Source organism: Paroedura picta, chromosome 8 (genome assembly GCF_049243985.1).
Source record: "Paroedura picta isolate Pp20150507F chromosome 8, Ppicta_v3.0, whole genome shotgun sequence".
In the NCBI taxonomy this organism is placed as follows: domain Eukaryota; kingdom Metazoa; phylum Chordata; class Lepidosauria; order Squamata; family Gekkonidae; genus Paroedura; species Paroedura picta.
In genome coordinates, this window is record NC_135376.1 from 1,509,614 (window position 1) to 1,535,711 (window position 26,098).

The window sequence follows — 26,098 nt, forward strand, 5'->3', positions numbered from 1 at the left end:
CTTCCCATCCCCTGCTGCCTGGTCCTTTTCCCTGGAGATGCTGCTGGGGATTGAACCGGGGACTTTGCGTCCGGAATGCGGAGGCTCTTGCCACTGAGCCAGCCCCCCTTGTTCTTTCCTCAGCTCTGCAATCGGTAATGAGCCTGCCAAGAACCAAAGACAACGCTGTCCTCAGATTGCCAGACAGATTTCAACCTCAAGGTTTCAACTGCTTGGCTAGCAGAGAACTTCCTGAGTCAGGACTGGAGGGCAAAGGAGAAAAAGCTCCCAGTGAAGGAAGGCACTGCAGGGTGGGAACATCTGTGGCCAGCCCTCCAGAGGAACTGCTTGGCCCTTCAGTGAGCCAGGACGCTGGACTGGATGGGCCCTCCCTGGTCTGATCCAGTGGGGCCCTTATGCCCTGTGACTGATTGTCCAGAGGAACTGGCTGGCCCCTGGGTGAGACGGGAGGCTGGACTGGAGGGACCCTCCCTGGCCTGACCCAGCAGGGCTCTTCTGAGGGTCTTCTCAGGGGAAGGCCTCGGCCTCTCTGCCCTGTGGCTGGCCCTGCAGAGGAACTGGCTGGCCCCTGGGTGAGACAGGAGGCTGGACTGGAGGGACCCTCCCTGGCCTGACCCAGCAGGGCTCTTCTGAGGGTCTTCTCAGGGGAAGGCCTCAGCCTCTCTGCCCTGTGGCTGGCCCTGCAGGGGAACTGGCTGGCCCCTGGGTGAGACAGGAGGCTGGACTGGAGGGACCCTCCCTGGCCTGACCCAGCAGGGCTCTTCTGAGGGTCTTCTCAGGGGAAGGCCTCGGCCTCTCTGCCCTGTGGCTGGCCCTGCAGAGGAACTGGCTGGCCCCTGGGTGAGATGGGAGGCTGGACTGGAGGGACCCTCCCTGGCCTGACCCAGCAGGGCTCTTCTGAGGGTCTTCTCAGGGGAAGGCCTTGGCCTCTCTGCCCTGTGGCTGGCCCTGCAGAGGAACTGGCTGGCCCCTGGGTGAGATGGGAGGCTGGACTGGAGGGACCCTCCCTGGCCTGACCCAGCAGGGCTCTTCTGAGGGTCTTCTCAGGGGAAGGCCTCGGCCTCTCTGCCCTCTGGCTGGCCCTGCAGAGGAACTGGCTGGCCCCTGGGTGAGACGGGAGGCTGGACTGGAGGGACCCTCCCTGGCCTGACCCAGCAGGGCTCTTCTGAGGGTCTTCTCAGGGGAAGGCCTCGGCCTCTCTGCCCTGTGGCTGGCCCTGCAGAGGAACTGGCTGGCCCCTGGGTGAGACGGGAGGCTGGACTGGAGGGACCCTCCCTGGCCTGACCCAGCAGGGCTCTTCTGAGGGTCTTCTCAGGGGAAGGCCTCGGCCTCTCTGCCCTGTGGCTGGCCCTGCAGAGGAACTGGCTGGCCCCTGGGTGAGACGGGAGGCTGGACTGGAGGGACCCTCCCTGGCCTGACCCAGCAGGGCTCTCCTGAGGGTCTTCTCAGGGGAAGGCCTCGGCCTCCCTGCCCTGTGGCTGGCCCTGCAGAGGAACTGGCTGGCCCCTGGGTGAGACGGGAGGCTGGACTGGAGGGACCCTCCCTGGCCTGACCCAGCAGGGCTCTCCTGAGGGTCTTCTCAGGGGAAGGCCTCGGCCTCCCTGCCCTGTGGCTGGCCCTGCAGAGGAACTGGCTGGCCCCTGGGTGAGACGGGAGGCTGGACTGGAGGGACCCTCCCTGGCCTGACCCAGCAGGGCTCTTCTGAGGGTCTTCTCAGGGGAAGGCCTCGGCCTCTCTGCCCTGTGGCTGGCCCTGCAGGGGAACTGGCTGGCCCCTGGGTGAGACGGGAGGCTGGACTGGAGGGGCCCTCCCTGTCCTGACCCAGCAGGGCTCTTCTGAGGGTCTTCTCAGGGGAAGGCCTCGGCCTCTCTGCCCTGTGGCTGGCCCTGCAGGGGAACTGGCTGGCCCCTGGGTGAGACGGGAGGCTGGGCTGGAGGGACCCTCCCTGGTCTGACCCAGCAGGGTTCTTATGAAGGTCTTCTGAAGGCCTTGGCCCTCCCTGCCCTGTGGCTGGCCCTGCAGAGGAACTGGCTGGCCCCTGGGTGAGACGGGAGGCTGGACTGGAGGGACCCTCCCTGGCCTGACCCAGCAGGGTTCTTATGAAGGTCTTCTGAAGGCCTTGGCCTCCCTGCCCTGTGGCTGGCCCTGCAGAGGAACTGGCTGGCCCCTGGGTGAGACGGGAGGCTGGACTGGAGGGACCCTCCCTGGCCTGACCCAGCAGGGCTCTTCTGAGGCTCTTCTCAGGGGAAGGCCTCGGCCTCTCTGCCCTGTGGCTGGCCCTGCAGAGGAACTGGCTGGCCCCTGGGTGGGACGGGAGGCTGGACTGCAGGGACCCTCCCTGGCCTGACCCAGCAGGGCTCTTCTGAGGGTCTTCTGAAGGCCTGGGCCTCCCTGCCCTGAGGCTGGCCCTGCAGAGGAACTAATTGGCTACTGTGTGAGGGGGGATGCTGGACTGGAGGGACCGCCGGTCTGATCATGGAAGGCAGGAAACGTTAGAGGTGAGGCGCAAAGTAACCGAGAAAGCTAAAACAGACGCTTCCCCCCCCCCCCCATCACTCCTGCCGTTCTTGCCCGGACAGAGCAGAGGGGCTCGGATGTGGAAAGGGAGGAAGCCCATTTCCTTTATGGCACGAGGAGCTTCTCCGAAGTTTCCACCCACCCTTTGGTTAAGGAGCCTGTTGAGTTGGGGAGACTTTCCCCAGGTTGGAGTCATTCAGCGGGAAGGCATTCTGTCAAACTGGTTGGGCAAGGCAAGATGCCCCAGGGGAGCAGAGCAGAGAGGCACAGGCGGAGGGAGGGAGGGGGAGGAGGGGGGCCTCAAATCTAGCCAAAGTGGGCGGGGCACGGGGGGGGGACGATGACTGAAGGCTGCCTTCCCTCTCCCGAAGCAGGGCTCAGCCTAACCCCCATCTCCAACTCCTCGCCAAGGGTCTTCTTGCAAGCTGAGCACCAGCTCCTCAAGGAAAGGCAGCGACTGGGGATCCTGGGTGTGATTGCTGCACAGAACACGGAAGGGACAGGAATGGGGTAAGAAGAGGCTCTTGAACATGCTGCACATTCTAGGTGCGGATGACAGAAGCCAGAAAGAGCCTGGTTCAGAGCTCATCTCCACCAGGCTGTGGAAGCCCCGCCTCCCAGCCTCCGTTTCCAGATATATCAAGACAAGAAGAAGTGCTGGTTTTCATGCCCCGCTTTCCCCTGCCCAAAGGAGTGTCCAAGCAGCTCACAATCTCCTTCCCTTCCTCTCCCCACGACACTCACCATGAGGGAAGTGCGTTTGAGACTGAATTGCTCTATGAGAACATCTCTAAAAGGACTGTGACCAGCCCAAGTTCCCCAAGCTGGCTGCATGTGGGAATCAAACACAGTTCTCCAGAATAGAGGCCATTGCTCTTAACGCCAAACTCGCCTTCCACCTCCTCAAGCACACACAATGTTCCTCCATCAACCGCTCACTTTCTCCCTCCTGTTTTTGGATCACAGTTTTCTGCTGTTCCATTTTTTAAAAATATATATATTATTTACCAAAATAAACAAACATGAACAACAACAATGAAAAAACACAAGGGCAGAGGAAAGAAATAAACCATCATCCATAAATTAAGACATATTCTTATTTATTTATGTATTTATATTTATATACCTGAGCCTTTGGGGGAGGGCAGTATCTGAATGAATGAATGAATGAATGAATGAATGAATGATCAAACCTTTCTCGCTTCACCCCCATAATCAGTATAATGTAATAACAGAGAGTTGCAAATATTAAGAGTCTGGAAATTTACTCTCATAATTACTTAACTGCAACCTCACATTTTAGGGATGTGCACTTCGGCTCAGTTCGGTCGCCTGGGCAGTGCATAGGAGGCCCGCACCACGCCACCCCCCTCCTCTCCACGCCATGCGCTGGCCCCTCCTACACGCCGCCTCAGGCCTCCGTGATCAGCGAGACGGCAGAACCGAGCCTAACCTCAATCTTCCAACCTTGTTTTGCTCTAATAATTATCAGACGTTTCCCCCCAAATTACGAAGTTACATATTTTTCACCTCCAGTCTTCCAATGAAACATTATTAACCCTCTTCCAATTGCACACAATAACACTCCTGGCAGCCACTAAACGAAAATTTAGAGTGTTTTTCTGCTTGCTATATTTACAGTCACCAAGATACAAATGTAGAACTGCCAGCTCCACTTCAGGTTCAAAATATTCATTTGTAATAAAATTAATCTCCGCAAACTCCGCCTTGCAAAAGTCAAAAACCAAAGGACAGGACCGCCCCATAGGTAGAAAAGTTCCCGTTTCCCCACAAGCTCTACATCAACACTGGTTCCCTGTCTCTGTAATATAAGGCCTCAGCCTCTCTGCTGGCCCTCCAGAGGAACCAGCTGGCCCCTGGGTGAGACGGGAGGCTGGATTGGAAGGACCCTGAACAGTCTGATCCAGCAGGGCTCTTCTGAAGTTCTTAACCAAGCCAGGGTTTATATTTTGTACTCAACTGGATCATCAACAACCACCAATTTATTTACAGTCTTTCAGGCCGAACTGAACTCACTGGATCTCCTGTGGAAAGCACCGACTCTGCCCGTGTAAAGAAATTGTCGTACAATTACAAAACCCCAAAAGCCTTTGCCAGTGGGGCCATCAGGGTGAGAGCCCAAGGCCTGGCCACGCTTGCAGGAGAACCAGCTGGGAGAATCTCGCCACGAGAGCCAGTGTGGTGTTGTGCTCAGAATACTGAACTGGGCCAGGGAAGATGCAGGTTCAGATTTCCGCTCTGCCGTGGAAACCTGCTGGATGATCCCAGAGCAGTTATGTTCCCTTGTCCTACCTGATCTCCCAGGGTGGTTGTGAGAATATCTTAGGCCTCCCTGGGCCTCCTGTGGGGCAGACAGTGGTGTCTGGAGGAAGTGAATAAAAACAGACAGCAAAAGAGGGTGAATCGAGGGGGGCCGGGGGAGGCACTCATGTCATGCTCTCCCACGTAAACTCTCCTTGTCATTAACAAACAGGCCTTATTAGCGCACGGGGAAACTTCCAAAACAAAGTCAAGCCTTGCCCGCAATCTGAAACAGCGCAGTCTATCCCTCCCCTCCATCCTCTCTCTCCTCATTCTATCCGCATGGTTCTACCGGGCCAAAGCCTACAACACAAGTTCCCAGCCTTTTATTAGCTTCAGGGAGCCCCTCTGAACTTTCACAGAAAGGGTGGCGAGTGTAGCCACAAAATGGCGGCCACAGGAGGAGGAGCCAACCACGACTGCTGAGGCTGCCCCTCAGGGATACCCCGATGCTGAGTCAGCAGCTGCCGCCTATCAGTGTTTTTGAAAATCTGCACAGCCAATCAGAAAGCCTGCTGGGCAAAATCCCCACCTGGCCCCAACACCTTTCCCAAAAGATTGGGCAGGCACGAGGCAAGGTGTCAGCAGCATTCTGCCACCCCTGGGCGCCATGTTGGGGACCCCCAGTCTAGAACTTGTGTGTGTGACCCATTATGGAAATACGCTCTCTCCTTTAAGGCCCAATAGAATCAAAGTCCAGGAGCACCTTTAAGACCAGGGGTAGTCAAACTGCGGCCCTCCAGATGTCCATGGACTACAATTCCCAGGAGCCCCTGCCAGCATTCGCTGGCAGGGGCTCATGGGAATTGTAGTCCACGGACATCTGGAGGGCCGCAGTTTGACTACCCCTGTTTAAGACCAACAAAGATTTATTCAAGGCGTTATTTATTCGCTTGCCCTCAAAAGCTCCCGCCTTGAATAAATCTTTGTTGGTCTTAAAGTTGCTCTTGGACTCATGTGCTACTCCGGACCAACACGGCGACCCACTTGAATCTATCCTTTAAGGCCGCTAAAGTTGCATTCAAGGTGAAGGCTTCTGTGTGAAGAAGTGGGCGTGCGCATGAATGCTTACACCTTGAACAGGGCTTTCTTGGGCTTAAGGGTGCCTGGCTGGACTCAAACTTATTTCTGTTGTTTCAGAGCAACAGGCGACCCACCTGAAGCTCATCTTCTCCGTGGTTCTCGCCGGCCTCCGTCCCCCTCCCCAAGTGAAATCTAATGCAGCCAACTCCTGCCGGCGGGGAGGCCTAATCTCCACATGCGTCCCTCCAATGTTCCACCCACATCAAGGGGGTTGCGCCCCCCCCCCCGCCATTCAGAAGCACAGACCGAGACATTCTTCTGTGGTTCAGAAGGGCCACCGTGTACAAAACCTCTGCTGGGCAGGACACGGCCTCCCGTGCCGGCCTGCGCTGAGCCTCCCAGACAGGACGGTGGCCCCCCCTTCGGCTGCATTCCTCCGTGGGTCTCTGCCCCCCCCTGGCCGACCCTCCACCCGCCTCAGGAGAAAGTGGAGCAGGCGGCCGGGCTCCTTGTGTCCACAGGGACACCACCCCTGCGGGGGTCTGACTGGAGACAGGTGCGAGGCGGACACCCGGCCCCGTGCGATGCAGAGGGTGGGGAGGAGGGCCAGAGACAAGGAGGCCTTTCTGATTCAAGGCAACAAAACACCTTCCCCGGGGCTACAGCTTCCCTTGTTCCTTCTCAGAAGCAGCAAAGCAAACACCGGCTGCTCCTCCGCCTGTCAGGCGATGTTTGACAATCCCCCAGAAGGGGAGAAAGCCAGCCCCGGCCCCGCTCCGGGCACACTCTGTTTGCACAGCGTCCCCGAGGGTTCAGGCCCTGCCAAGAGCCTTTTATGAATGAGTGAAAGACAGAGGGGCGTCCCGGGGAGTGCCGCGGGGGAAGAGTGGCAGATTGGTACACGAAGGCAGGGGCAGAGAGCACTTAAGAGCCGCCCGGCAGTCAACAGCAGATTAGAGCCACACGCCAGAGCTGCACTCAATTGCAAGACGACGCCACGGCCTGCCTCCGAGGCAGCGGGCTGGAAGGCAGGCCCCACGCTTCGGCTCGCACTCAGAACACCTCGGGGGAGCCACCTGCCTGCCTGCCTGCCTGCCAGCGGCCAAGCAAGCGTGCGCACGGGCAAAGGAAGAGCGGGCTGCAGATGACCAGGCCTCGGCCTCCTTCCCAAACCGAGGAGCCTTGATGGGGCCAAAAGCTGGGAGGAATCCCTTTTCCTGGGACCCCCACCCAAAAGGCAGAGCTTACCACTTGGGCACAGCCCCACGCCGGACTCCCAAGAAGAAGGGGGAGGACACGAGAGAGGGCCTTCTCCGTGGCAGCCCCACAAGTGTCCAACAACCTCCCCAGAGAGATGCGCCCGGCCCCTTCGTCCTCTATCAGGGGTCAGCGGCTCAGGGCCCTTTTGCTGCGTCTGAAGACCGGCCGAGGGCGGAGGCAGGATCGGAATTCTGCACACATGGCAGGCCAGCGTGCGGTCAAATCCCGGCTGCTCTAAGCCGTGTGTTTAATTTTTGGTGTTATGTATTTTTATCATCATTACAGTATGCATTTTGTTTCCTGCATTTCGTTTCTACCGTCAGCTGTCTTGAGCTGCGGTCAGAGGCAAGGGCGCTGCTCAATATTTTCACTCGATCCGCAAATAAAAGCTGAGCATCCGTCACCCTCCGCTGGGAAACACCACCCGCCTGCTGGTATCCGCCTCCCCGGACCCTTCCCCTCTCCCTGGGGCGCAGCCCTCACTCACCCACATCGGATCACTGACTCCCGGGTCCTGCAGCCGGAAGCAATCCAGGCTGACCTCGATCTTGCTGGCAGGCCCGTTGTCCGTCGGGTCGTCTGAAAAGTTCAGGCTGATGGGCTGCACCGAACACATCGGCCCGCTGAAGGGGAGAGGACACGGATGAGAGCGGGGCCCGGGGGACCTTCTCTTGGGGCCCTCCACTGTGGCAGACCCACTGAAATGGGATTTCTCCGGATTACAAGCTCCCACCGTGCTCTCTCCCCTACCGGTAAATTTAACTCCAATGTTCCCATATCAATAGGCATGCTATCTAACAATGCGAACCACTACAAGACATTGCCGTGCATTTATATGCTACTTTGCGCATGTGAAGACCTTTTAAGAAGTCACTTTGGCCAGAGCTGCCACCATGGCATAAGGATCTTTGCTGGGTGGCCGAAGGGACACCATGGCAGTCATTTTGTGGCTGGCTCCACCTCTTGGGGCAACCATTTTATGACTGGGCTGTATCAAATCCCAAAAGTGACTGCAGGCTCTACAGGGACCCATGGCTTAGTGCAGGGGTAGTCAAACTGCGGCCCTCCAGATGTCCATGGACCACAATTCCCAGAAGCCCCTGCCAGCATTCGCTGGCAGGGGCTTCTGGGAATTGTGGTCCATGGACATCTGGAGGGCCGCAGTTTGACTACCCCTGGCTTAGTGCAAAAGGAGGACGACGAATACAGGTAGTGATGTCACTTCTGGGGGTGTGGCAGAGAGGCGTGGCCAAGTGACATCACTTCCGGGGCTCCTCAAAGTCTAAAAAATTATTCCAGGAGCTCCAACCGGATTGAAAGGTTGAAAATGGCTGGTTTAGCGCTTGGGTGGCCAAAATGTGACTCCCCAGGTGTCCATGCACTAAAATTCCCATGAGCACCTGCCAGCTGGGGCTCATGGGAATTGTAGTCCACAGACATCTAGAGAGCCCCAGTTTGACTACTCCTGGCCAGCAGACTGTTCCCACTGAATATTCTACGCCAGGCATCCCCCCACCCCTCCCCCTGGGCCTGCATCTCTCCACTTACTGCTCAAGGAGGTCCAAGAGATGCTGGAAAAGGTCCGGACTGAGCAGCTCCCCGGCCTGCGAGCCCTGCGACATGGTGGAGCGGAAGTAGCTCTCCGCCCAGGAAAAGTGGCCGGGGGGATCCGCAAACCTAGAGACAAATAATACGTGCCACAAACCTTCTACGCCCACGAGCAAGAGACGACAGAGGAAGTAATTTCTTCTTGCACGGCCGAATGGATGCTCCAGATGTCCGCGGACTACAATTCCCATGAGCCCCTGCCAGCATGTGGGAATTATAGTCCACAGACATCCGAAGAGCCACAGTTTGGCCACCCCTGATAGCAGTCAGGGGGGGAAATCCCCACCAGAGGGAAGAAAGGTCCAAATAGCGGAAGATGAGGAAGGGGAGGCAGACTTCAGGAGCTCCCAAAAGAGGGGTCTGGTCCCGTGGACGGCCCCAGCCCCAAATTAACTTTACCTCCCCGCCTGGCATGCAGCACCTCCCCCTCCCTCCACCAGCCCATCACCAAAGGGCACCTGCAGCTGGAAAGGTAGCTGCTCAGCCCGCGAGGAATCACCCCTGCTCTGCCCCTCTCCTCCAGCCACCAAGCAAGGGCTCCTGGGAGGGAGAGGGGCAGGTGCTGCTCATCTGCAACTGGCTACCCAGGGAGGGGCTGCTAAACGGCCTGCTGTGGGGGAGGCGGCGGGAAGCACACAGGTCACAGGGAGAACCAGAGAGGGGGAGAGCAGCAGCCTCCAACCTGGACAGCCGATTCCTCCACAGACTGCCAGCTGGGGGACCTTGGGCCACTCCCAGTTCTCCCAGAGCTCACAGAGGAAGGGGAAGGTGCTAGCCAGTCGCATTCAAGGGTAGTGGGGGGGGGGGAGATACATCTAGTTAAGATTGCCAACCTCCAGGCAGGGCCTGGAAACCTCCCAATTGGTCTCCAGAGCACAGAGATCAGTTCCCCTGGGGAAAATCTCTGCTTTGTGGGTGGGGTCGTTACCCTCCAGGTAGGGCCTGGAGATCTCCTAAATCAGGGGTAGTCAACCTGTGGTCCTCCAGATGTCCATGGACTACAATTCCCATGAACCCCTGCCAGCAGCTGGCAGGGACTCATGGGAATTGTAGTCCATGGACATCTGGAGGACCACAGGTTGACTACCCCTGTCCTAAATAACAGCTGATCTCCTCTGGAGAAAATGCCTCCTTTGGAGGAGGGATTCTGTGGTCTTATGGCCCCCCTTTCCACGAACGACACCCCTCCCAATCCCCAGGTATTTCTCCTTTCTGAGTTGGCAACAGGATTTAGAGGCAGGGCTGCCAAATCCAGGCTGGGAAGCCCCTGCAGATTTGGAGGTGGGTCCTCATTGGGGTACCATGCCAAAGCTGCCATTTCCCCCCGGGAGAACTGATCTCAGCTGGAAGAAAAGGAAGAGCTATTTTTCTACCCGGCTTTTCAGCGCCCGAAGGAGTCTCAGAGCAGCTCCCACCAATCGCCCTCCCTTCCTCTCCCCCAACAGACAAAACAAGGAAGAGGCGAGTCTGAACACGCCCAGCGGTGAACATGTCTGCCCCGTTCTCCTTCAGGCACAAGGAGTCAAAGGGCTTCCAGCCCCTAAAATTATCCTCTGGGCGTGCAGCAGGGATCACTGGGGGAGTGGGGCGGGAAGGCAGTTGTGATTTTCCAGCATGGTGCAGGGGGTTGGACTAGATGACCCTTGAAGTGCCCTCCAGTTCCATGTTTCTAACCTTTTCTCCTAGGGTGGGCAGCAGGGGATGGGCGAGGGAGAGTTACCACATTCAGGTTGGGAGATCCTGGAGATATGGGGCTGGAGCCTGGGGAGGGCAGGAACCTCCATGGGGCACCAGGCCCCAGGGCCCCCTCTCCAAAGCTTTCCTTTCGTTGTTAAATGCCTCTACCGCTTTTCCTCCTGGGATCAGGGCGGTTTTCTTCAGAAGAACCGACCTCTGCGGTCTGGGGAGACACTGCAATTCCGGGAGATCGCCAGGTCCCCCCGGGAGGCTGGCACCCCTGTTTTTTTCAGCTGACGACCTGGGCCTGCAGCCTGGAAGGTTTGTAACAGCTCGGAAAACCCGACCGCGCCCCCCTCCCCCCCCCCCCAAGCAGCCGCGGAATCCCCCGCCGGTTTTGCATTTCTGCAAAGGGGGAAACTCTCCGGGGCCCACTGGCGGGGGGGGGGGGGGGGGAGAGAGATGGGTTGCAGAGCATGCAAAGTGGGGGGGGGGGGGGAACAGATTCGGGCTTGCCTGGAAGGGCGCCTTGCCTGCCTTGCCGAAAGCGACCTCCACCTCCTCCCGCGCTGAGGACTAGCCCCTTGGCGATCGCCGGCCGCGCGGGGAGGCTGGGAAGGGGAGGGGGGGCGCCTCGCTTCGCCTCCACAGCGCCCCCCCCACACACACACACACATACACACACCGGGGTTGGCCACCCCATGCAACCCCCTCCCGTCGCAGAGGGCCCTGGGGCGAAACGGGGAAGACACGCAAAGCGCAGGACCCCCAAAGGGAGTGGAAGGACAGCAGGAGGGGGGGGGGTCTTGGGGCCAGTCCCCGCTCTCTGCCCGTTCTCCCTCCCAGTCTGCCCACCGTTCACACGTGCTGAACCGACCCGTCTCGCCCCGGCTCCTAGACAGGGGCCAGGCGTGTCTGCACCAGCCCGGCAGCGCACGATTCTGCTCCTCTCCCTGGAGACCCACAAACTGCTTCTGGCGACTGAAATTAGCTTCTCCTCTGGGCTTGGAGCAGGGGGTCACCGGGGGCGTGGGGCGGGGAGCCAGCTGTGAATTGCCAGCATGGCGTAGGGGGTTGGACTAGATGACCCTTGGAGTCCCCTCCAGCTCCGTCTTCCGAAATCTCCACAGTGTCACAGGGTGCCTGTTGCAGGGAGGCAGATTCAGGTGGGCTTCAGGTGGGTTTTCTTCAGCTTCCAGCTTCGTTTCGTGTGGGGCTGAAGCAGCAGAAGGAGGCAACCAAGTTTTGTTCCAGATATATATATATGAGCTTCCGTGTGCATGCCCACTCCGCCAGGGAGCACCCAACAGCTCATACCTCGCCTAACGCTTGGTTGGTCTAAAGGTGCCCCGGACTCGAACTCTGGTCTGTTGCGGGGAGAGGAAGGGAAGGCAACTGTGAGCCACTCGGATTGACTCCATTAAGGAGTGGAAAGCGAGGTATAAAGACCAACTCCCCTTCTTCCTTTGTGAAACCTCTTGTGAAATGGCCACTTTAGCAGGGGAACTCTCTTCCACTGTCCCCCATTGATGTCCTTCCCTTCTCCCAAACCCACCCTCCTCAGGCTCCACCCCCCAAATCTCCAGGTATCCCCCTCCACCCCCCAGAACTTGTCCGGCCCCATGGACTTCAGTGGATACCTTTCCCTTCCTCTCCCCACAACAGACACCCTGTGAAGGGTTTGGGGCTCAGAGAGCTCTGAGAGAACTGGTGCGTACTGGTTAAGAGCAGCGTAGTGTCGTGGCGTAGAGCCACAGCCTCTAATCTGAAGAGCTGGGTTTGAATCTCCACTCCTCTTCCACGTGCAGCCAGCTGGGTGATCTGGGGCCAGTCACAGTTCTCTTAGAGCTGTTCCCAGAGCAGTTTTTGCAGAGCTCTCTCAGCCCCACCCACCTTGCAGGGTGTCTGTTGTGGGGAGAGGAAGGGAAAGGGACTCCTTCGGGTAGTGGAAAGCAGAGTGCAAAAGACCAGCTCTTCTCCTTCTCAGGTTTGCTCAGTGGGGCTTACTCCCAGAAAGCGGCCTGCCCCTTCCGTGTAAGGTCGTTTCCCCCCCCCCCCCCGGCATCCCAGGTGCATGATGGGAGAGAGGTGTCCATCCCTCTTCCTGACCTACAATGGTAACGGCGTCCCCTGGCACATCCATGCCAGTCGCTGGTGGGTCGCTGCCCTCCTCAGCCCAAGAAGGTCTTTGCCTGGAACCCGCAACCTTCCGTGCCCAGGGGGGGGGGGCAACCCCTTCCTCCCCCTTCCACCAGGCAAAGTCTATGGCATCATACCCCTCTGAGGGCCCACCCCACTCCAAATCCAACCCTCCCCAAGCTCTGCCCCCCCCCAATATCTCCAGGCATTTCCCTCCCTGGAGGTGGCACCTGTACAGTGTCAGCCATCTCTCTGTGCCCAAGACTGCCTGGGGGTCTGTAGCTTCTGATCTGCCCCCTTGTTATTTGGGCTCTGGGCAGAGGGCCTTGTAGGCCCAGAGGCACCAGGTAGCCGCTGGTCTCTCTGTTCCTGCCCCCCCCCCCAAAAAAAAGCTCCCGGAACTTGGCCATGCGCAACCCTTTGGAATTCCCCTGTGATGCATTTGATTTGCACACGACTGTGATTTGTAGGCACCACTATGAAAGGAACACACAGCTGCACAAGGGGAGAAGGGGGGGGAGAGGAGGAGGCAGCCATCTCTGTATCCCTTGGAAATCCCCAATTCAAGTCAGCCTCCTTCCCCCCTCCTCCTCCCCCCCACCCCAACACTCCTCTCCACCAGTCCTTAACGGCAGTCTGTCTCAGAGGGTCAGCAGTAGAAGAGCTGGGTTCGAGTCTTGCAGTGCCTTAAGATGCAAGGGGTTTTCAGAGTACGAGCTCCTTGCTGGGTCTTTCTCCTCTCCAGCCTTCTAACTCACCAGGGAAATGGGGCCCCACCCTGGAATCCCACCAGCAACAGGGGGGGGGAAGCTATCCCATCTGGACCCATCAGTGCCGCCACGGCTCTGGTCCAGGCCAATCCCCCCTGCACGGAAGAAGCCATGCAGCCCAGCCATCTCGAGGCTGATTTAATGCCCCCATGAGCCCCTGCCCCCCCCCCCCGACTCAAAGTCCTCCTCAGAAAGCCTTTGAGGAGTGCCGTTGTTGATCTGCTCTGAGAAACGGCCCCTGAAGGCCGCTCTTTTTGCCCCGGCCAAGGCTCCAAGCTCCAAGCTCTGTGGATTTGGGGCCAGAGAGCGCCTCGGGCAGCTTGGCCCTCTGGGGAGCAGGTGCTCCTGGGGAGGGGGCCCGTTATCTCAGGTCAGGCCAGGCCAGGCAGGCATTCTCCAGATTCAGAGGCCATGAGGAAAACCAGAGTGACGGGCAGCCAAGGTGACATCATGGCCAGTGGAGAGAGAAGGAGCTGGGCAGGGGTGCGGGGGGGGGGGGTTGCGGGGGGGTGAAAGCTCCTGCAGTCAGTGACGGGATGCTCCGATTTAGCTGGCTAACCTCAGAGGAAAAGGATCCGAGCCCTGTGCTCCCACATGGAAATCATGAAGACCTTTTTTAAAAAGAACAGTAATATCCCCAGTGGCAACTCCAGTTTAAAAGGACCAGGCAGGAGGGGATGGGGAAGACCTGGCCCTGAGGCTGCTCCCAAGCTAAGCAGACAAGACTGACCGTGATGAGCCTTGGAATGAGGCTGCCTTCATGTGGGAGACCCTGTTGGGCCAGGTACGGCGGTGGTCCCACTCTGTATAATACAGCTGCACGCGTTCTGTGGGGTCTCCTCCTGGCCTCCCCAAACCATCCGACCTGGCCCTGCAGAAGAACCGGCTGGCCCCTGGGTGAGACGGGAGGTTGGACTAGATGGACCCTCCCTGGCCGTCTCCCGGTTTTCAGGTGGAGGCCTTTGGCTATCTGTGAACCCTTTAACTGGAGCTACCTGGGCTTGAACCCCAAACAGAAGCAGGACCTCCCGCACACCCACAGCAGGGGCTTCTCCACAATGAAGGACAGGCCCTCTCCAAAGGCAGAAGCAGCTGCCAGGATGTTGATCAGTATGGTCTGCTCAGATGAGATGCAGCAAGAGCTCAGGCACAAAGCCCCCCCCCCCCCCCTCCTCGGATCTCCGCCTGGCCTTGGCCCCTGCCTGGTGGAACAAGCTCCCGGAAGAGCTAAGGGCCCTAACAGAGCTGCCTAAGTTCCACAGGGCCTGCAAGACGGAGCTCTTTTTATTAATGATCTAGATGAAGGGGTGGAGGGACTACTCATCAAGTTTGCAGATGACACCAAATTGGGAGATCTGAACACAATGGAAAAATGGGCAAATGAGAACCAGATGCAATTTCATAAAGATGGGGGATACGCTTCTAGGTAACACTGTGTGTGAATGAGACCTTGGGGTATTTGTGGATTGTAAACTAAACATGAGCAGGCAGTGTGATGCAGCGGTAAATGCCATTTTGGGCTGTATCAATAGGGGCATCACATCAAAATCACAAGATGTCATAGTCCCATTGTATACGGCACTGGTCAGACCACACCTGGAGTACTGTGTGCAGTTCTGGAGGCCTCACTTCAAGAAGGATGTAGATAAAATTGAAAGGGTACAGAGGAGAGCGACGAAGATGATCTGGGGCCAAGGGACCAAGCCCTATGAAGATAGGTTGAGGGACTTGGGAATGTTCAGCCTGGAGAAAAGGAGGTTGAGAGGGGACATGATAGCCGTCTTTAAGTATTTGAAAGGTTGTCACGTGGAGGAGGGCAGGATGCTGTTTCTGCTGGCTGCAGAGGAGAGGACACGCAGTAATGGGTTTAAACTTCAAGTACCACGATATAGGCTAGATATCAGGAAAAAGATTTTCACAGTCAGAGTAGTTCAGCAGTGGAATAGGCTGCCTAAGGAGGTGGTGAGCTCCCCCTCACTGGCAGTCTTCAAGCAAAGGTTGGATACACACTTTTCTTGGATGCTTTAGGATGCTCTGGGCTGATCCTGCGTAGAGCAGGGGGTTGGACTAGATGGCCTGTATGCCCCCTTCCAACTCTATGATTATATAATTCTCTTCCGCCAGGTGTTTGGTTGAGGCCAGGGGAGGGGAGGGGTGACCAGAGTTCGACCAGGGGCCCCACCCTCGCTGAGCATCCCTGGAATATAATAACAATTAGTGCTGACTTGTTTGGCTGGACTTAGCAGACTGCATTGGGGGAGTTGTTTCCGCCATCTTGGGGGTCACTGTATGTATTGTTACTGTTTTAATGGGGTAATTGTTTATGGTTTCAATTGTTAGCCACCTTGAGGCAAAAAAAGTCATGAGAGGCGGATATAAATCCAAGGATGGTGGGAGGGAGGGAGGCAGGGATGGATGGATGGATGGATGGGTGGGTGGGTGGGTGGATACCTGCATCCACCCACAATGTGGAACTCAGCGCTGGAGTCACAAAGTAACAGAGCAAGAGCTCTGGTCCCTCCCCCGTTCAGTCTCCTGGAACTTAGTCCAAATGCAACCCTGTGAGCAAATCGCAGAGAGATGTACAAAGTAGCACATACCTCTGGCCAAGCACCGACAGGTATATTCACGAGGGCAGAAAAGGATTTGAGGAAAGTGTATATTTTTTGCCCAGCTGGTCCAAGAGGATTTGCAGTTTTTCAGAAGAGCCCCCCCCCAAACATGCACCCCCTGTTTAGCAGAGGTGGGAGTGGGGTGAGCACATGCCCCCCAAGCAGTGAGCAGCCTTTGAATCTGACAGGTCTTTCTTTTCTTCTTTCTTTTTCTGCAGCCAGACAGGCTCCTCCCAGTGGAACAGGTGCCACTTAAAGAGGGGAAAGGAGGAAAGAGAGAGGCTACAACCCTGGTCTATGGGGAGAGGCATTCTGCAGGGCCCCGATCTCATGCACCTTGGGGAAGTCCCCCCCCCAAACTCTGGTGCATGGTAGAAAAGAGAGGGTGTAGCAAAAAGACACCCTATGCAAACAAAGAAGGAATCCAGCTTACAGGCTTTCCCCCAAGCAAAATTTAGGGGAAGATGTTGTCAAACACCTGACACATTAATCCCACCGTGTTTCTCCCAGGTGGGGACGGAGCAGGGAAGAACCTTTCCCCCGCATTCTCTGTTGCAGGGAAGGCCACATGACAGAGCTGGGAGAGTTTTCAACTTTCTGCAGGGCCTGCAAAATGGAGCTCTTCTGCCAGGTCTACGGTTGAGGCCAGTGCTGGTAGAAGATCAGATGGGGCTTCTCTCCCCCCCCCCCCCGCCCCATCTGTTGAGATGGTTTGTTATCATTTCTGCCATACGGTTTTGTATTTTTAACAGGGGGGGGGATTGGGGATTGTATTACTGTACTGAATTTTGCATGTAACCCGCTGTGAGCCGGGTGTCCAGGAGTGGTGGACAATAAATCAAGCAACAATGATAAAAATATTCTGCCTGCCTCCCCTTTGGGAACAATACCCGTGCAGGAATGGAGGAGTCTGCTCCAGAGGGCCTAATTCAGGCAGGTGGCTGAGGACCGGCCCCCCTCGTGCTGGGGTGTCTTCTCTGGAAGACAGTGGAACTGAGTGGCGTTAGGGTGCCCACTCATGTCTGGGAAATTCCTCAAGCTTTGGGAGGTGGAGCCGGGGGAGGGTGGGATTCTGGGGAGGGGAGCTCAATGAGACATGATGCCTCCAAAGCCTCCAAAGCAACACGTTTTAAAAAAAAACAAAACGGAAGGACTCTCTGGAGATCGGTCGGAAATTATCCCAGGAGATCTTCAGGCCCCCCTTGGAGGCTGGCAGCTCTCCGGAAGCTCAGCAAGAGCCGTTTCCCCTCCCCTCCTACCTGGTTCTTTTCACGGGAGAGTCAGGGGGCTGAACATGGGACCTTCTGCAGGCCAGGCATGTTTATAGAATCACAGAGTCACAGAGTTGGAAGGGGCCATAGAGGCCATCTAGTCCAACCCCCTGCCCAACGCAGGATCAGCCCTAAGCATCCTAAAGCATCCAAGAAAAGTGTGTATCCAACCTTTGCTTGAAGACTGCCACTGCCCCTCCCCAGAACTGGCTTTCCCTGTGGGTGTCACATGTGATCGGACATGAGGCTGCCTTCTACTGAGTCAGACCCTGGGTACATTGTAGTCAGTATTGTCTGCTCAGACTGGCAGACGCTCTCCAGGGCCTGAGGCAGAAAGGGTCTTGCCTATTATCTATAAACAGATCTTTTAGCTGGAGATGCCAGGGATCGAACCTGGGACCTTCTGCATGCCAAGAAGAGGCTCTGCCTCTGAGCCACACCTTCTGCTCCTGCTGTGGGCCTTCCGTGCCCAGGTGAAGGAGGAGGTGAGCCCCAGAGCCCCAGCGCAGCATCGGAAGTATTCCTCACAACAGATGGGGAGATGACAAAGACCGAGGCCTGCCCGCAAATCCTGGCCCTCCATGGCTCAAAGCTCTGCTCTCCTCTGGCTATGGTTTCTGATGAGGGAGGGGCTGTGCTGCAAACATCCCACCCCCACCTAATCTGGGATGGAGGGGGGGATAATTGCACAGCTCTCAGCAGCAGCCCTTTGATCGTAATTATGGGGTCTTCATGGATTCAGTGGTGGCTGCTGTCTGTCTCAGGGGGGGGGGGTGGTCCTGGAAGTTTCCCCAGACACTGATCGAGAGGGGGCTGTCATTTCCTTTCCCGCCCCCCCCCCCACCTCAGAATTGTGCGTCCATGATGGGGTTTAAGCATCCAGGAAAAGTCTCTGCTGAACTAGACTCCTAGAATCCTAGAGGGGGAAGGGGCCATGCAGGCCATCTAGGCCACCCCCTGCTCAGTGCAGGATCAGCCTAAAGAATCGGGGATAAGGATCTGTCCTGCTGCTGCTTGAAGACGGCCAGTGAGGGGCCACCTTCTTAGGCCGCCCATTCCATGGCTGAACTAGACTCCTAATCCTACAGTGGGAAGGGGCCATGAAGGCCATCTAGTCCCACCCCCTGCTCAGTGCAGGATCAGCCTCCAGCATCCAGGAGAAGGATCTGTCCAGCCGCTGCTTGAAGACGGCCAGTGAGGGGAGCTCACCACCTCCTTAGGCAGCCCCTTCCCCTGCTGAACTAGACTCCTAGAATCCTAGAGTGGGAAGGGGCCATGCAGGCCATCTAGTCCAGCCCCTGCTCAGTGCAGGATCAGCCTCAAGCATCCAGGAGAAGGATCTGTCCAGCCGCTGCTTGAAGACGGCCAGTGAGGGGGAGCTCCCCACCTCCTTAGGCAGCCCCTTCCCCTGCTGAAATAGACTTCTAGAATCCCAGAGTGGGAAGGGGCCATGCAGGCCATCTAGTCCCACCCCCTGCTCAGTGCAGGATCAGCCTCCAGCATCCAGGAGAAGGATCTGTCCAGCCGCTGCCTGAAGACGGCCAGTGAGGGGGAGCTCCCCACCTCCTTAGGCAGCCCCTTCCACTGCTGAACTAGACTCCTAGAATCCTAGAGTGGGAAGGGGCCATCTAGTCCCACCCCCTGCTCAGTGCAGGATCACCCTCAAGCATCCAGGAGAAGGATCTGTCCAGCCGCTGCTTGAAGACGGCCAGTGAGGGGGAGCTCCCCACCTCCTTAGGCAGCCCCTTCCCCTGCTGAAATAGACTTCTAGAATCCCAGAGTGGGAAGGGGCCATGCAGGCCATCTAGTCCCACCCCCTGCTCAGTGCAGGATCAGCCTCAAGCATCCAGGAGAAGGATCTGTCCAGCCGCTGCTTGAAGACGGCCAGTGAGGGGGAGCTCCCCACCCCCTTAGGCCGCCCATTCCATGGCTGAACTAGACTCCTAATCCTACAGTGGGAAGGGGCCATGAAAGCCATCTAGTCCCACCCCCTGCTCAGTGCAGGATCAGCCTCTAGCATCCAGGAGAAGGGTCTTTAGGATGCTCTGGGCTGATCCTGCGTAGAGCAGGGTGTTGGACTAGATGGCCTGCATGGCCCCTTCCAACTCTACGATTCTATGATTCTATGATCTCTCCCAACGTTGCTTGAAGACGTCCAGTGAGGGGTAGAAGCTCTCTGTCCGGCCAATGGGACACGGAGGGACCCCCTCCACGTACAATGCCCAGAGCCCTCCCCACAGAGCAGCCATTTCCTCCAAGGGAACTGATCTTTGCTGTCTAGAGATCCGTCGTCCTAGCAGCTCTCCGGGCACTACCAGAGGTGGCCAGCCCTGGTGACCGGGCCTTCTCCCCAAACACCATCCTTTCCAGGTAACCACCCACCACATCTTACCTCCCTTCTCAAGGCAGTGCAGACGGGACCCCAGCCGACAGTCTCATGGAGCCCTTCTGTGACCCGTGGGGAAACTACCCTCTCCTGACAGCTACACGGCTGGGATTCCCAACCTCCACGTGGGGCTTGGATTTCTTCCGGAGTCACAAGGGGTCTCCGGGCCCCAGAGATCAGTTCTCCTGGAAGGAGAGACTTCCGCTTCTGCTAGAAGTTGTTTCTTCTAGCTCACTTTTCACTACCCAGAGGAGTCTCGAGGTTTACAATCGCCTTCCCCTCCTCTCCCACAACGGACAGGCACCCTGTGAGGGAGGAGGGGTGAGAGAGCTCCGAGAGAACTGGGACTGGCCCAAGGCCACCCCGCTGGCTGCCTGTGGAAGAGTAGAGGGGAATCCAGATTAGAGGCCGCCACTCTTAACCACGACCCCATGCTGGCTGGAAGGCCGCAGTTTGACTACCCCTGCTTTATAGGCTTGGCTTCACGCAGGTGGCCGGTCCATTTCCTCTTGGCACCCACCTGGAGACTGGCAGGCAGGCAGGAGCTCCGTTCCACAGGCTGCCCAGCCAATCAGAAGCCCTGCTGGGCAAACCCCTTGCCGAGGCCCACCCATTTCCTAATAGCATTTGAGGGGTACCAGGAAAGGGGCAGTGGGTGCTGTGGGTGCCATTCTGGGGACCCCCGTCCTACAGTATCAGAACTGGGCCTCTGGGTGTTCACACTTGGTCGCTCTGCCATCCTTTGTTTATCAGGATCCACATTTCTTGGGCCGCCGGTTCTGCTCCGCAACCAGAAAACTCCCTTTGCGCCATTCGGGTTTCTGTCCAGGGCTCCGTCCCAGAAGGGCTGGAGGGACGGCCGCCTCTGATATCCGCAGCTGGCGGAGCTTGTCGAAAGTCCAAGACGGCTCCTTCCCAAGGAAAACAAATCTGCACTCTGGGCCACGCCCCCTCCCTCCCTCCCAGGCGTCACCCTGCCAGCCCTCTGCTGGCCACGGTCCACATTCCCCAAGCCAGGGGTCCTGAGCTCCGGACCGCCAGCAATTTCACACGGCTGCTGCTCGGTCCTGGCCAGGCCTCTACGCTCCTTTTCTGCCAGCTGGGAGGCAGGGGAGAGGAAAGTGTCTCCAAAACAAGTCTCCGTAGGCTCAAGAGAGCCCCCCCCCATCTGTAATCCTCAGGTAGGACTTCTGGCATCCTACAGGCAGGCATACAGCCATGTAGTTAGGGTTGCCAACCTCCAGAGGGGCCTGGAGATCTCCCAGAACCACCACGGATTTCCAGACCACGGATATCAGTCCGCTCCCCCCCCCCCCCCCCCGAAGACGGCTGCTTTGCAGGGTGGACCCAGCAGCCTCCTGCCCGTCTGAGGTCCCTCTCCTCCACAAACATCGCACCATCCAGGCTCCAGCCCCAGAATCTCAAAGCCTTGACTCCTTTCTCAGCCATCTGAAATACGCAGTCAAGACGGCTTGAAAATATTCCGTTTCAAGAAGAAATAAACCGGAAGCGAAATGCTACAGTTCTTCTGACACTTGCTCTTTCTAACCTGGAACCGAACTTCTTTGGGCCAAAGTAGGCCGTGGTGCTGAAGGCAAGTTCTGGGCTACAGCTTTGATCAAATGCTGGACTTGATTCTCCTCAGTTGATTATTTTATTTAATGGAGAGGGAAAACAGCAAAGCCATCTTAAGCTCCAGGCATCTCTTTCTAGCCTCTCTATGCCCTCCCAACAGATAAAAACACAGAGAGGTTTTTCACAGATAAAGCTGCACAGTAAGAGAAGGATCCGTGTGCTCCTGAGCATATACAGAGTTCATATTCCACACAAGTCCCAGATTAGGAAAGGACTACCAGTGGCCTGGAGGACCACTGTCTATGGGGTCGCGATGGGTCAGACACAACTTTGCGCCTAACAACAACAACGAGTGGTGAGATCTGGATGTTGGCAAACCTGGGGAGGCCTGAATTTCAAAATCTCTCATTTCAGAAAGCAAGCAAAGGGACAGAGCCCACCACAGCGACTGAGACTACAAGACAGGGAGCAATAAAGACTGTTGTCTCTGAGCCAGTGCAAAGTGTCTTTCCCTCGCCGATGAATAAGCATAGCCCTCACTACTTACAAAGGCTTCCTGATTAGAAGATAGATTCAATTAAGTAGCCGTGTTGGTCTGAAGCAGCACAATAAAATCAGAGTCCAGTCAGGCACCTTTAAGACCAACAAAGATCTATTCAAGGCAGGAGCAGTTCAACAGAACCTCCAGGTCCCAAAGCAGTCTACCTCTGAGTTCTGCCTCCTCTCCCGAGATCCACCTTCACCAGAAGAGAATGTATTGACAACCACTTCTCCACTCAAAGTTAAATTACATTTTGGAAGCCACTGCTTTGAGATGGGACAGTGGGAGCTCTGCATAAACCGACCAGGTGCATCGTGTTCATGGAGAACTGGTTAATCAGCAGCTCTTAGCTGGGGTGGCAAAATGAACTGCAGCAGTAACCAGTGCTGGGAGCAGACGGGAGAGCTGCCACTGTGTTTCAGCCTTGCCAGAGACGCGGCCATGGTGGGAGCCCTGAGCCCAGGAAGGCCAAACAAGGGGACTTTGGATCCAGCCAGGCAGGAGGTGGGCCCAGGTGGCCCCTGATCTGACCCAGCCAGGCCCCTATGATGCTCCTGTGCTCCTCAGCTCTTCCATTCACTGCAGGGCATAACCGCAGCCTAGCAGAGCTGCATCCCATGCAGGGAATGCTGCTGCCCCCCCTCCGCAACTTGTCCTCCCCCCCCCTGGTGGGAGAAGTGTTCATTCTATGCAACTAGCTTCCCCTTCCCTGAGAGAAGGCATGCCAAATGCTCTCTAGGCCCACATTGCTACCCACTTGTCTTGTGGATGCCAGCCTCCAGGTGGAGATCCCCCGGAATGACAGCTCATCTCCAGACAACAGAGATCAGCTCTCCTGGAGGAAATGGGTGTTTTGGAGGGGGGACTCTGTGGCCTGGGACTCTCTGAGGTTCTTGTCCCAACCTGGATTTGGCAGCCCTACCCCTCAGCCCCTGGGCACCTGGATTCACACACATGAACACACAAAGCTAGCTTACCACGAGTGGGATGGCTCCTCCAGGGTCATCTAGTCCAGCCCCCCGGCAGAATGCAAGGAATTCACAACTCCCTGCCCACCCCCAGGGACCCCAATTCCATGCCCAGAGGATGCCCCCCCCCCAAAAAATAACAGAATCCCTGGCCAAAAAATTCACCTCCTGACCCCAAAGTGACAATCAACATTTCTCTAGGCATGCTGGGAGAGCCAGGTTGGTGTAGTAATTAGAAGCACAGACTTCTAATCTGGCAAGCCGGGTTTGATTCTGTGCTTTCACACATGCAGCCAGCTGGGTGACCTTGGGTTCACCACGGCACTGATAAAGCTGTTCCGACCGAGCAGTTCTTTCAGAGCTCTCTCAGCCTCCCCTCCCTCACAGGGTGTCTGTTGTGGGGAGAGGAAAGGGAAGGCAACTGTAAGCTGCTTTGAGACTCCTTTGGGTAGAGAAAAGTGGCATATAAGAACCAACTCTTCTTCTTCTTCATTAATCTCAGGGCTCTCTCAGCCTCCCCTCCCTCACAGGGTGTCTGTTGTGGGGAGAGGAAAGGGAAGGCAACTGTAAGCTGCTTTGAGACTCCTTTGGGCAGAGAAAAGCGGCATCTAAGAACCAACTCTTCTCCTTCAAGCTCAGTCACATCACCATCTGCCTAAACACACAGAATGAGCATTGGGGGTTGGGGGCTCCCTAGCCTCTGCTTAGAAACGTGCAAGGAAGGTGAGCCCACCCCCTGCATCCAGGTCCGAAGGGCCCCCTGAGACGGGCACCAGGTCTACTCATGGCGGCTGGCCCCCTGCGCCGCCAGCCAGATGCTCTCTCCAGGCTGAGCTTGCCTGCCGGGCAGGCAGCGGCTCTGCGGCGGCTCTCCCATCCCCTGGGCCGGGCCTTTCGGCGGGGCTGCTGCGGAGGGCGCCGGGGACCCCGAGCGTGCCCCCTGCCCCGGGCCGCCCCAGGCGCAAGGCTCGCCTTCCCTCTCGGCTGGCTCCCCGCCAGGGATGCTCCCGACGGAGCGGGCGGGAGGGCGGGCGGGAGAGAGGCGCAGGGACTCACCGCTGGAGCGCGGGCTCGAGGCCGCCGTGCAGGGCGCGGGGGATCGGGGCCGGCTCCCAGGCCATGGCCGCCGTGCCGCGGGGAGGCTCCGGGTGGTGGGCCGGGGGCATCGGAGCGTGGCCCGGGGGCTCTTCTAGGCGGGCGGCGGGGTGGAGCCTGCCCGGGGCGGCCAATGAGCCCTGCCGGCCGCCCAGCAGAGGGGCCAGCGGTGCCCTCCCGCCCCGCCGCGGTGACATCAGGACCTAATTTCGGCGCCCACCGGCCGCGGGCCTAGGGCGGCCAACTCCCGGCCGGGAGACTCCGCGGGAGGCCATGGCAAGCGGTTGGACGCCACGGGAGGCATGCCCGGCAGCGGGACGGAGCTCTGGCGCTGTGGTTCTGGGGCGACTCCTGGCCCCGCCTGGAGGCTGGCAACCTCCCCCCCCCCAATTGGGATCTCTCCATTGCCAGCTGCCGCCCCGGCAGAAACTCCGACGAGCGGAGGGAACTTTTGGCCGCCGCCTCCCGCGCACCGCTCTGGCCTCCGAAGCGACGGGGAAGCCCGGGCAGCCGGAGCAGACTGCGGATCAAGCCCCTGGGCAGAGAGCCCCACTTCTCCAGTCCCGCTGTCTGAATCCTCGGGGCGGGGCGGGGGGGGGGGCTTTCTAAGCATTTGGCGCTTCCCATTCACACATGCCGGTGTACGTTTATAGGAAATTAGGGCTGCCAACTCCAGGTGAGGGGAATCCCAGAGATGGGAAGGGAGAATGCCACAGACTCCGCCCTTGGGGGAGGGGACTGACCTCGGTCACCTGGAGAACAGGGCTGCCGTTCCAGGACATCTCCAGGCCCCCTGAAGGTTGGGGACTGCAGGGGAAAGTGCATTATGCATAATAATAATCTCCCAAGGGGAGCTTGTCAAGGGAGGGGCCGGCACAGCCTCTGATCCCTCAGAGCTTTAAGACAGACAGCGTGCTGTTTTTTCCCCCCTCCTTACCCCAAAGAGCTCTCTCTGCTTTGACCTCACAGCACCCCTGTGAGGTAGGCCAGCCTCAGAATGCCCAGCCCAAGGTCCACCTTGTCACCTGCATCTGACAAAGGGTGCCTGCACGGGAAAGCCAAGACCTTGAAGGAAACTGGGCTGGCCTTACGGGTACCAGGCCCGACTCAGACTTTGTGTTCCTGAGACCGCGGCAGAAGGGGAGAGACATACCCAGAGTGAATCGGCCTTCAGGCGAAACCCAGACTGCCAATGCTGGAGAGGCAGCGCAAGAGGGAACCCCCCCGGACCCTTCTGGCCTCACCCAAGACGGCAGCTGGGAACCAGCCTCCAGTTTACGGTTTGGGAAGCGAATGAGCTCTTCCTCAAAGGCTGAATAAAAGGGGACTCCGGGGAGGAGCAAAGACACTCCGGGTCCCTGCGCGTTTTGTGCCTGAGCCCAAAGAACACCAAATGCTGTGGATGTTGTATTGCTGGAGAGAGATTGGAGAGCAGCGGTATATAAATATGAAAATAAATAAAGGAATAAAATAATGTTCCTGAAGGTGGAACCTGGAGAGGGACCTATGCAGGGCGAGGATGCCAACTGGAGCCACCATTTCTCCAGGGGAACCGGTCCCTGTAGATTTAGGGCTGTCAGCTGCAGGCAGGAGATTCTGGGGGGTGGAGGCTGGGGGGGGGCTCAGCATGGCGAGGTGCCGTCCAGGGCGCCCCCCCCCCCAAGCAGCTCCAGGAAAACGGATCTCTGTCATCTGGAGATTACTTGTAGAGAAGAGCAACCGTGCACCTTCAACACCAACCCACTTAGCAGCAGGGAAGGAGCCTTCAGGAGTTGCTGCCCCCTTCCTCAGATTATTTGTAATTCAGGGCGCTCTCCAGGGCCCACCTGGTGGTTGGCAACCCTGTCTGGTTGGCTCAGCTCACATCAGCTCCGCAAGCAGGTGGAGCCTCACTCCAAGGGCTTGAGGGGAGAGGGGGAGTTCTTGACGTTGGGACTTGAAGTCAGAGGCCTGTCAGGAGGAACGAAATTTCGTCTGCAGCCTGGGGAGGAGCGAGCTATTTAACACCTGACGTTCTCCTCCGCCCACCCTCCGTCCGTCCCATGAGTTCCCAACATCTGTGAATTGTGAAGGGGGGTGGGGGGTGAGGGAATGGCTCTTCTGGGCTGGAGCCAAGAAAAGAACAGGCCTGGCTTCCGAGAGGGACACCAGGAAATGGGTCCTTTCACTGAAAACTATTTCAAACGGCTTCGTTTCAGCGGTCTGCAGGAGACGTGCTCCATTCGAATCCAGGAGCCCCTTCACGACCTGCAAGGTTTGCAGAGTGTGAGCTTTTGAGAGTTCAAACCTCCCTGGGCCAGGTACAGGATGGAATAACAAAGAGAAGTGAGTTCA

General features: G+C 57.6%; 1 protein-coding gene across 4 annotated transcripts in view; it reads right to left on the minus strand.

Annotated features, from left to right (window-relative positions):
• The window catches only part of TP63 (tumor protein p63), a 117,912-nt gene extending 94,103 nt beyond the window's left edge, over positions 1 to 23,809 (minus strand). For 2 of the 4 annotated variants that reach the window (XM_077348010.1, XM_077348013.1), the window contains exons 1-3: positions 23,726 to 23,803; positions 8,671 to 8,799; positions 7,610 to 7,745 (exon numbers count right to left, since the gene is read on the minus strand). In XM_077348010.1, coding sequence (XP_077204125.1) covers positions 7,610 to 7,745; positions 8,671 to 8,799; positions 23,726 to 23,790 — 330 coding nt within the window. In that variant the 5' untranslated portion in view covers positions 23,791 to 23,803. Of the gene's footprint in view, positions 1 to 7,609; positions 7,746 to 8,670; positions 8,800 to 9,188; positions 9,263 to 23,725 lie in introns of those variants that run through there. The other 2 variants (XM_077348011.1, XM_077348015.1) reach the window with 2 other exon arrangements.
• Between the last annotated feature and the right edge of the window lie 2,289 nt (positions 23,810 to 26,098).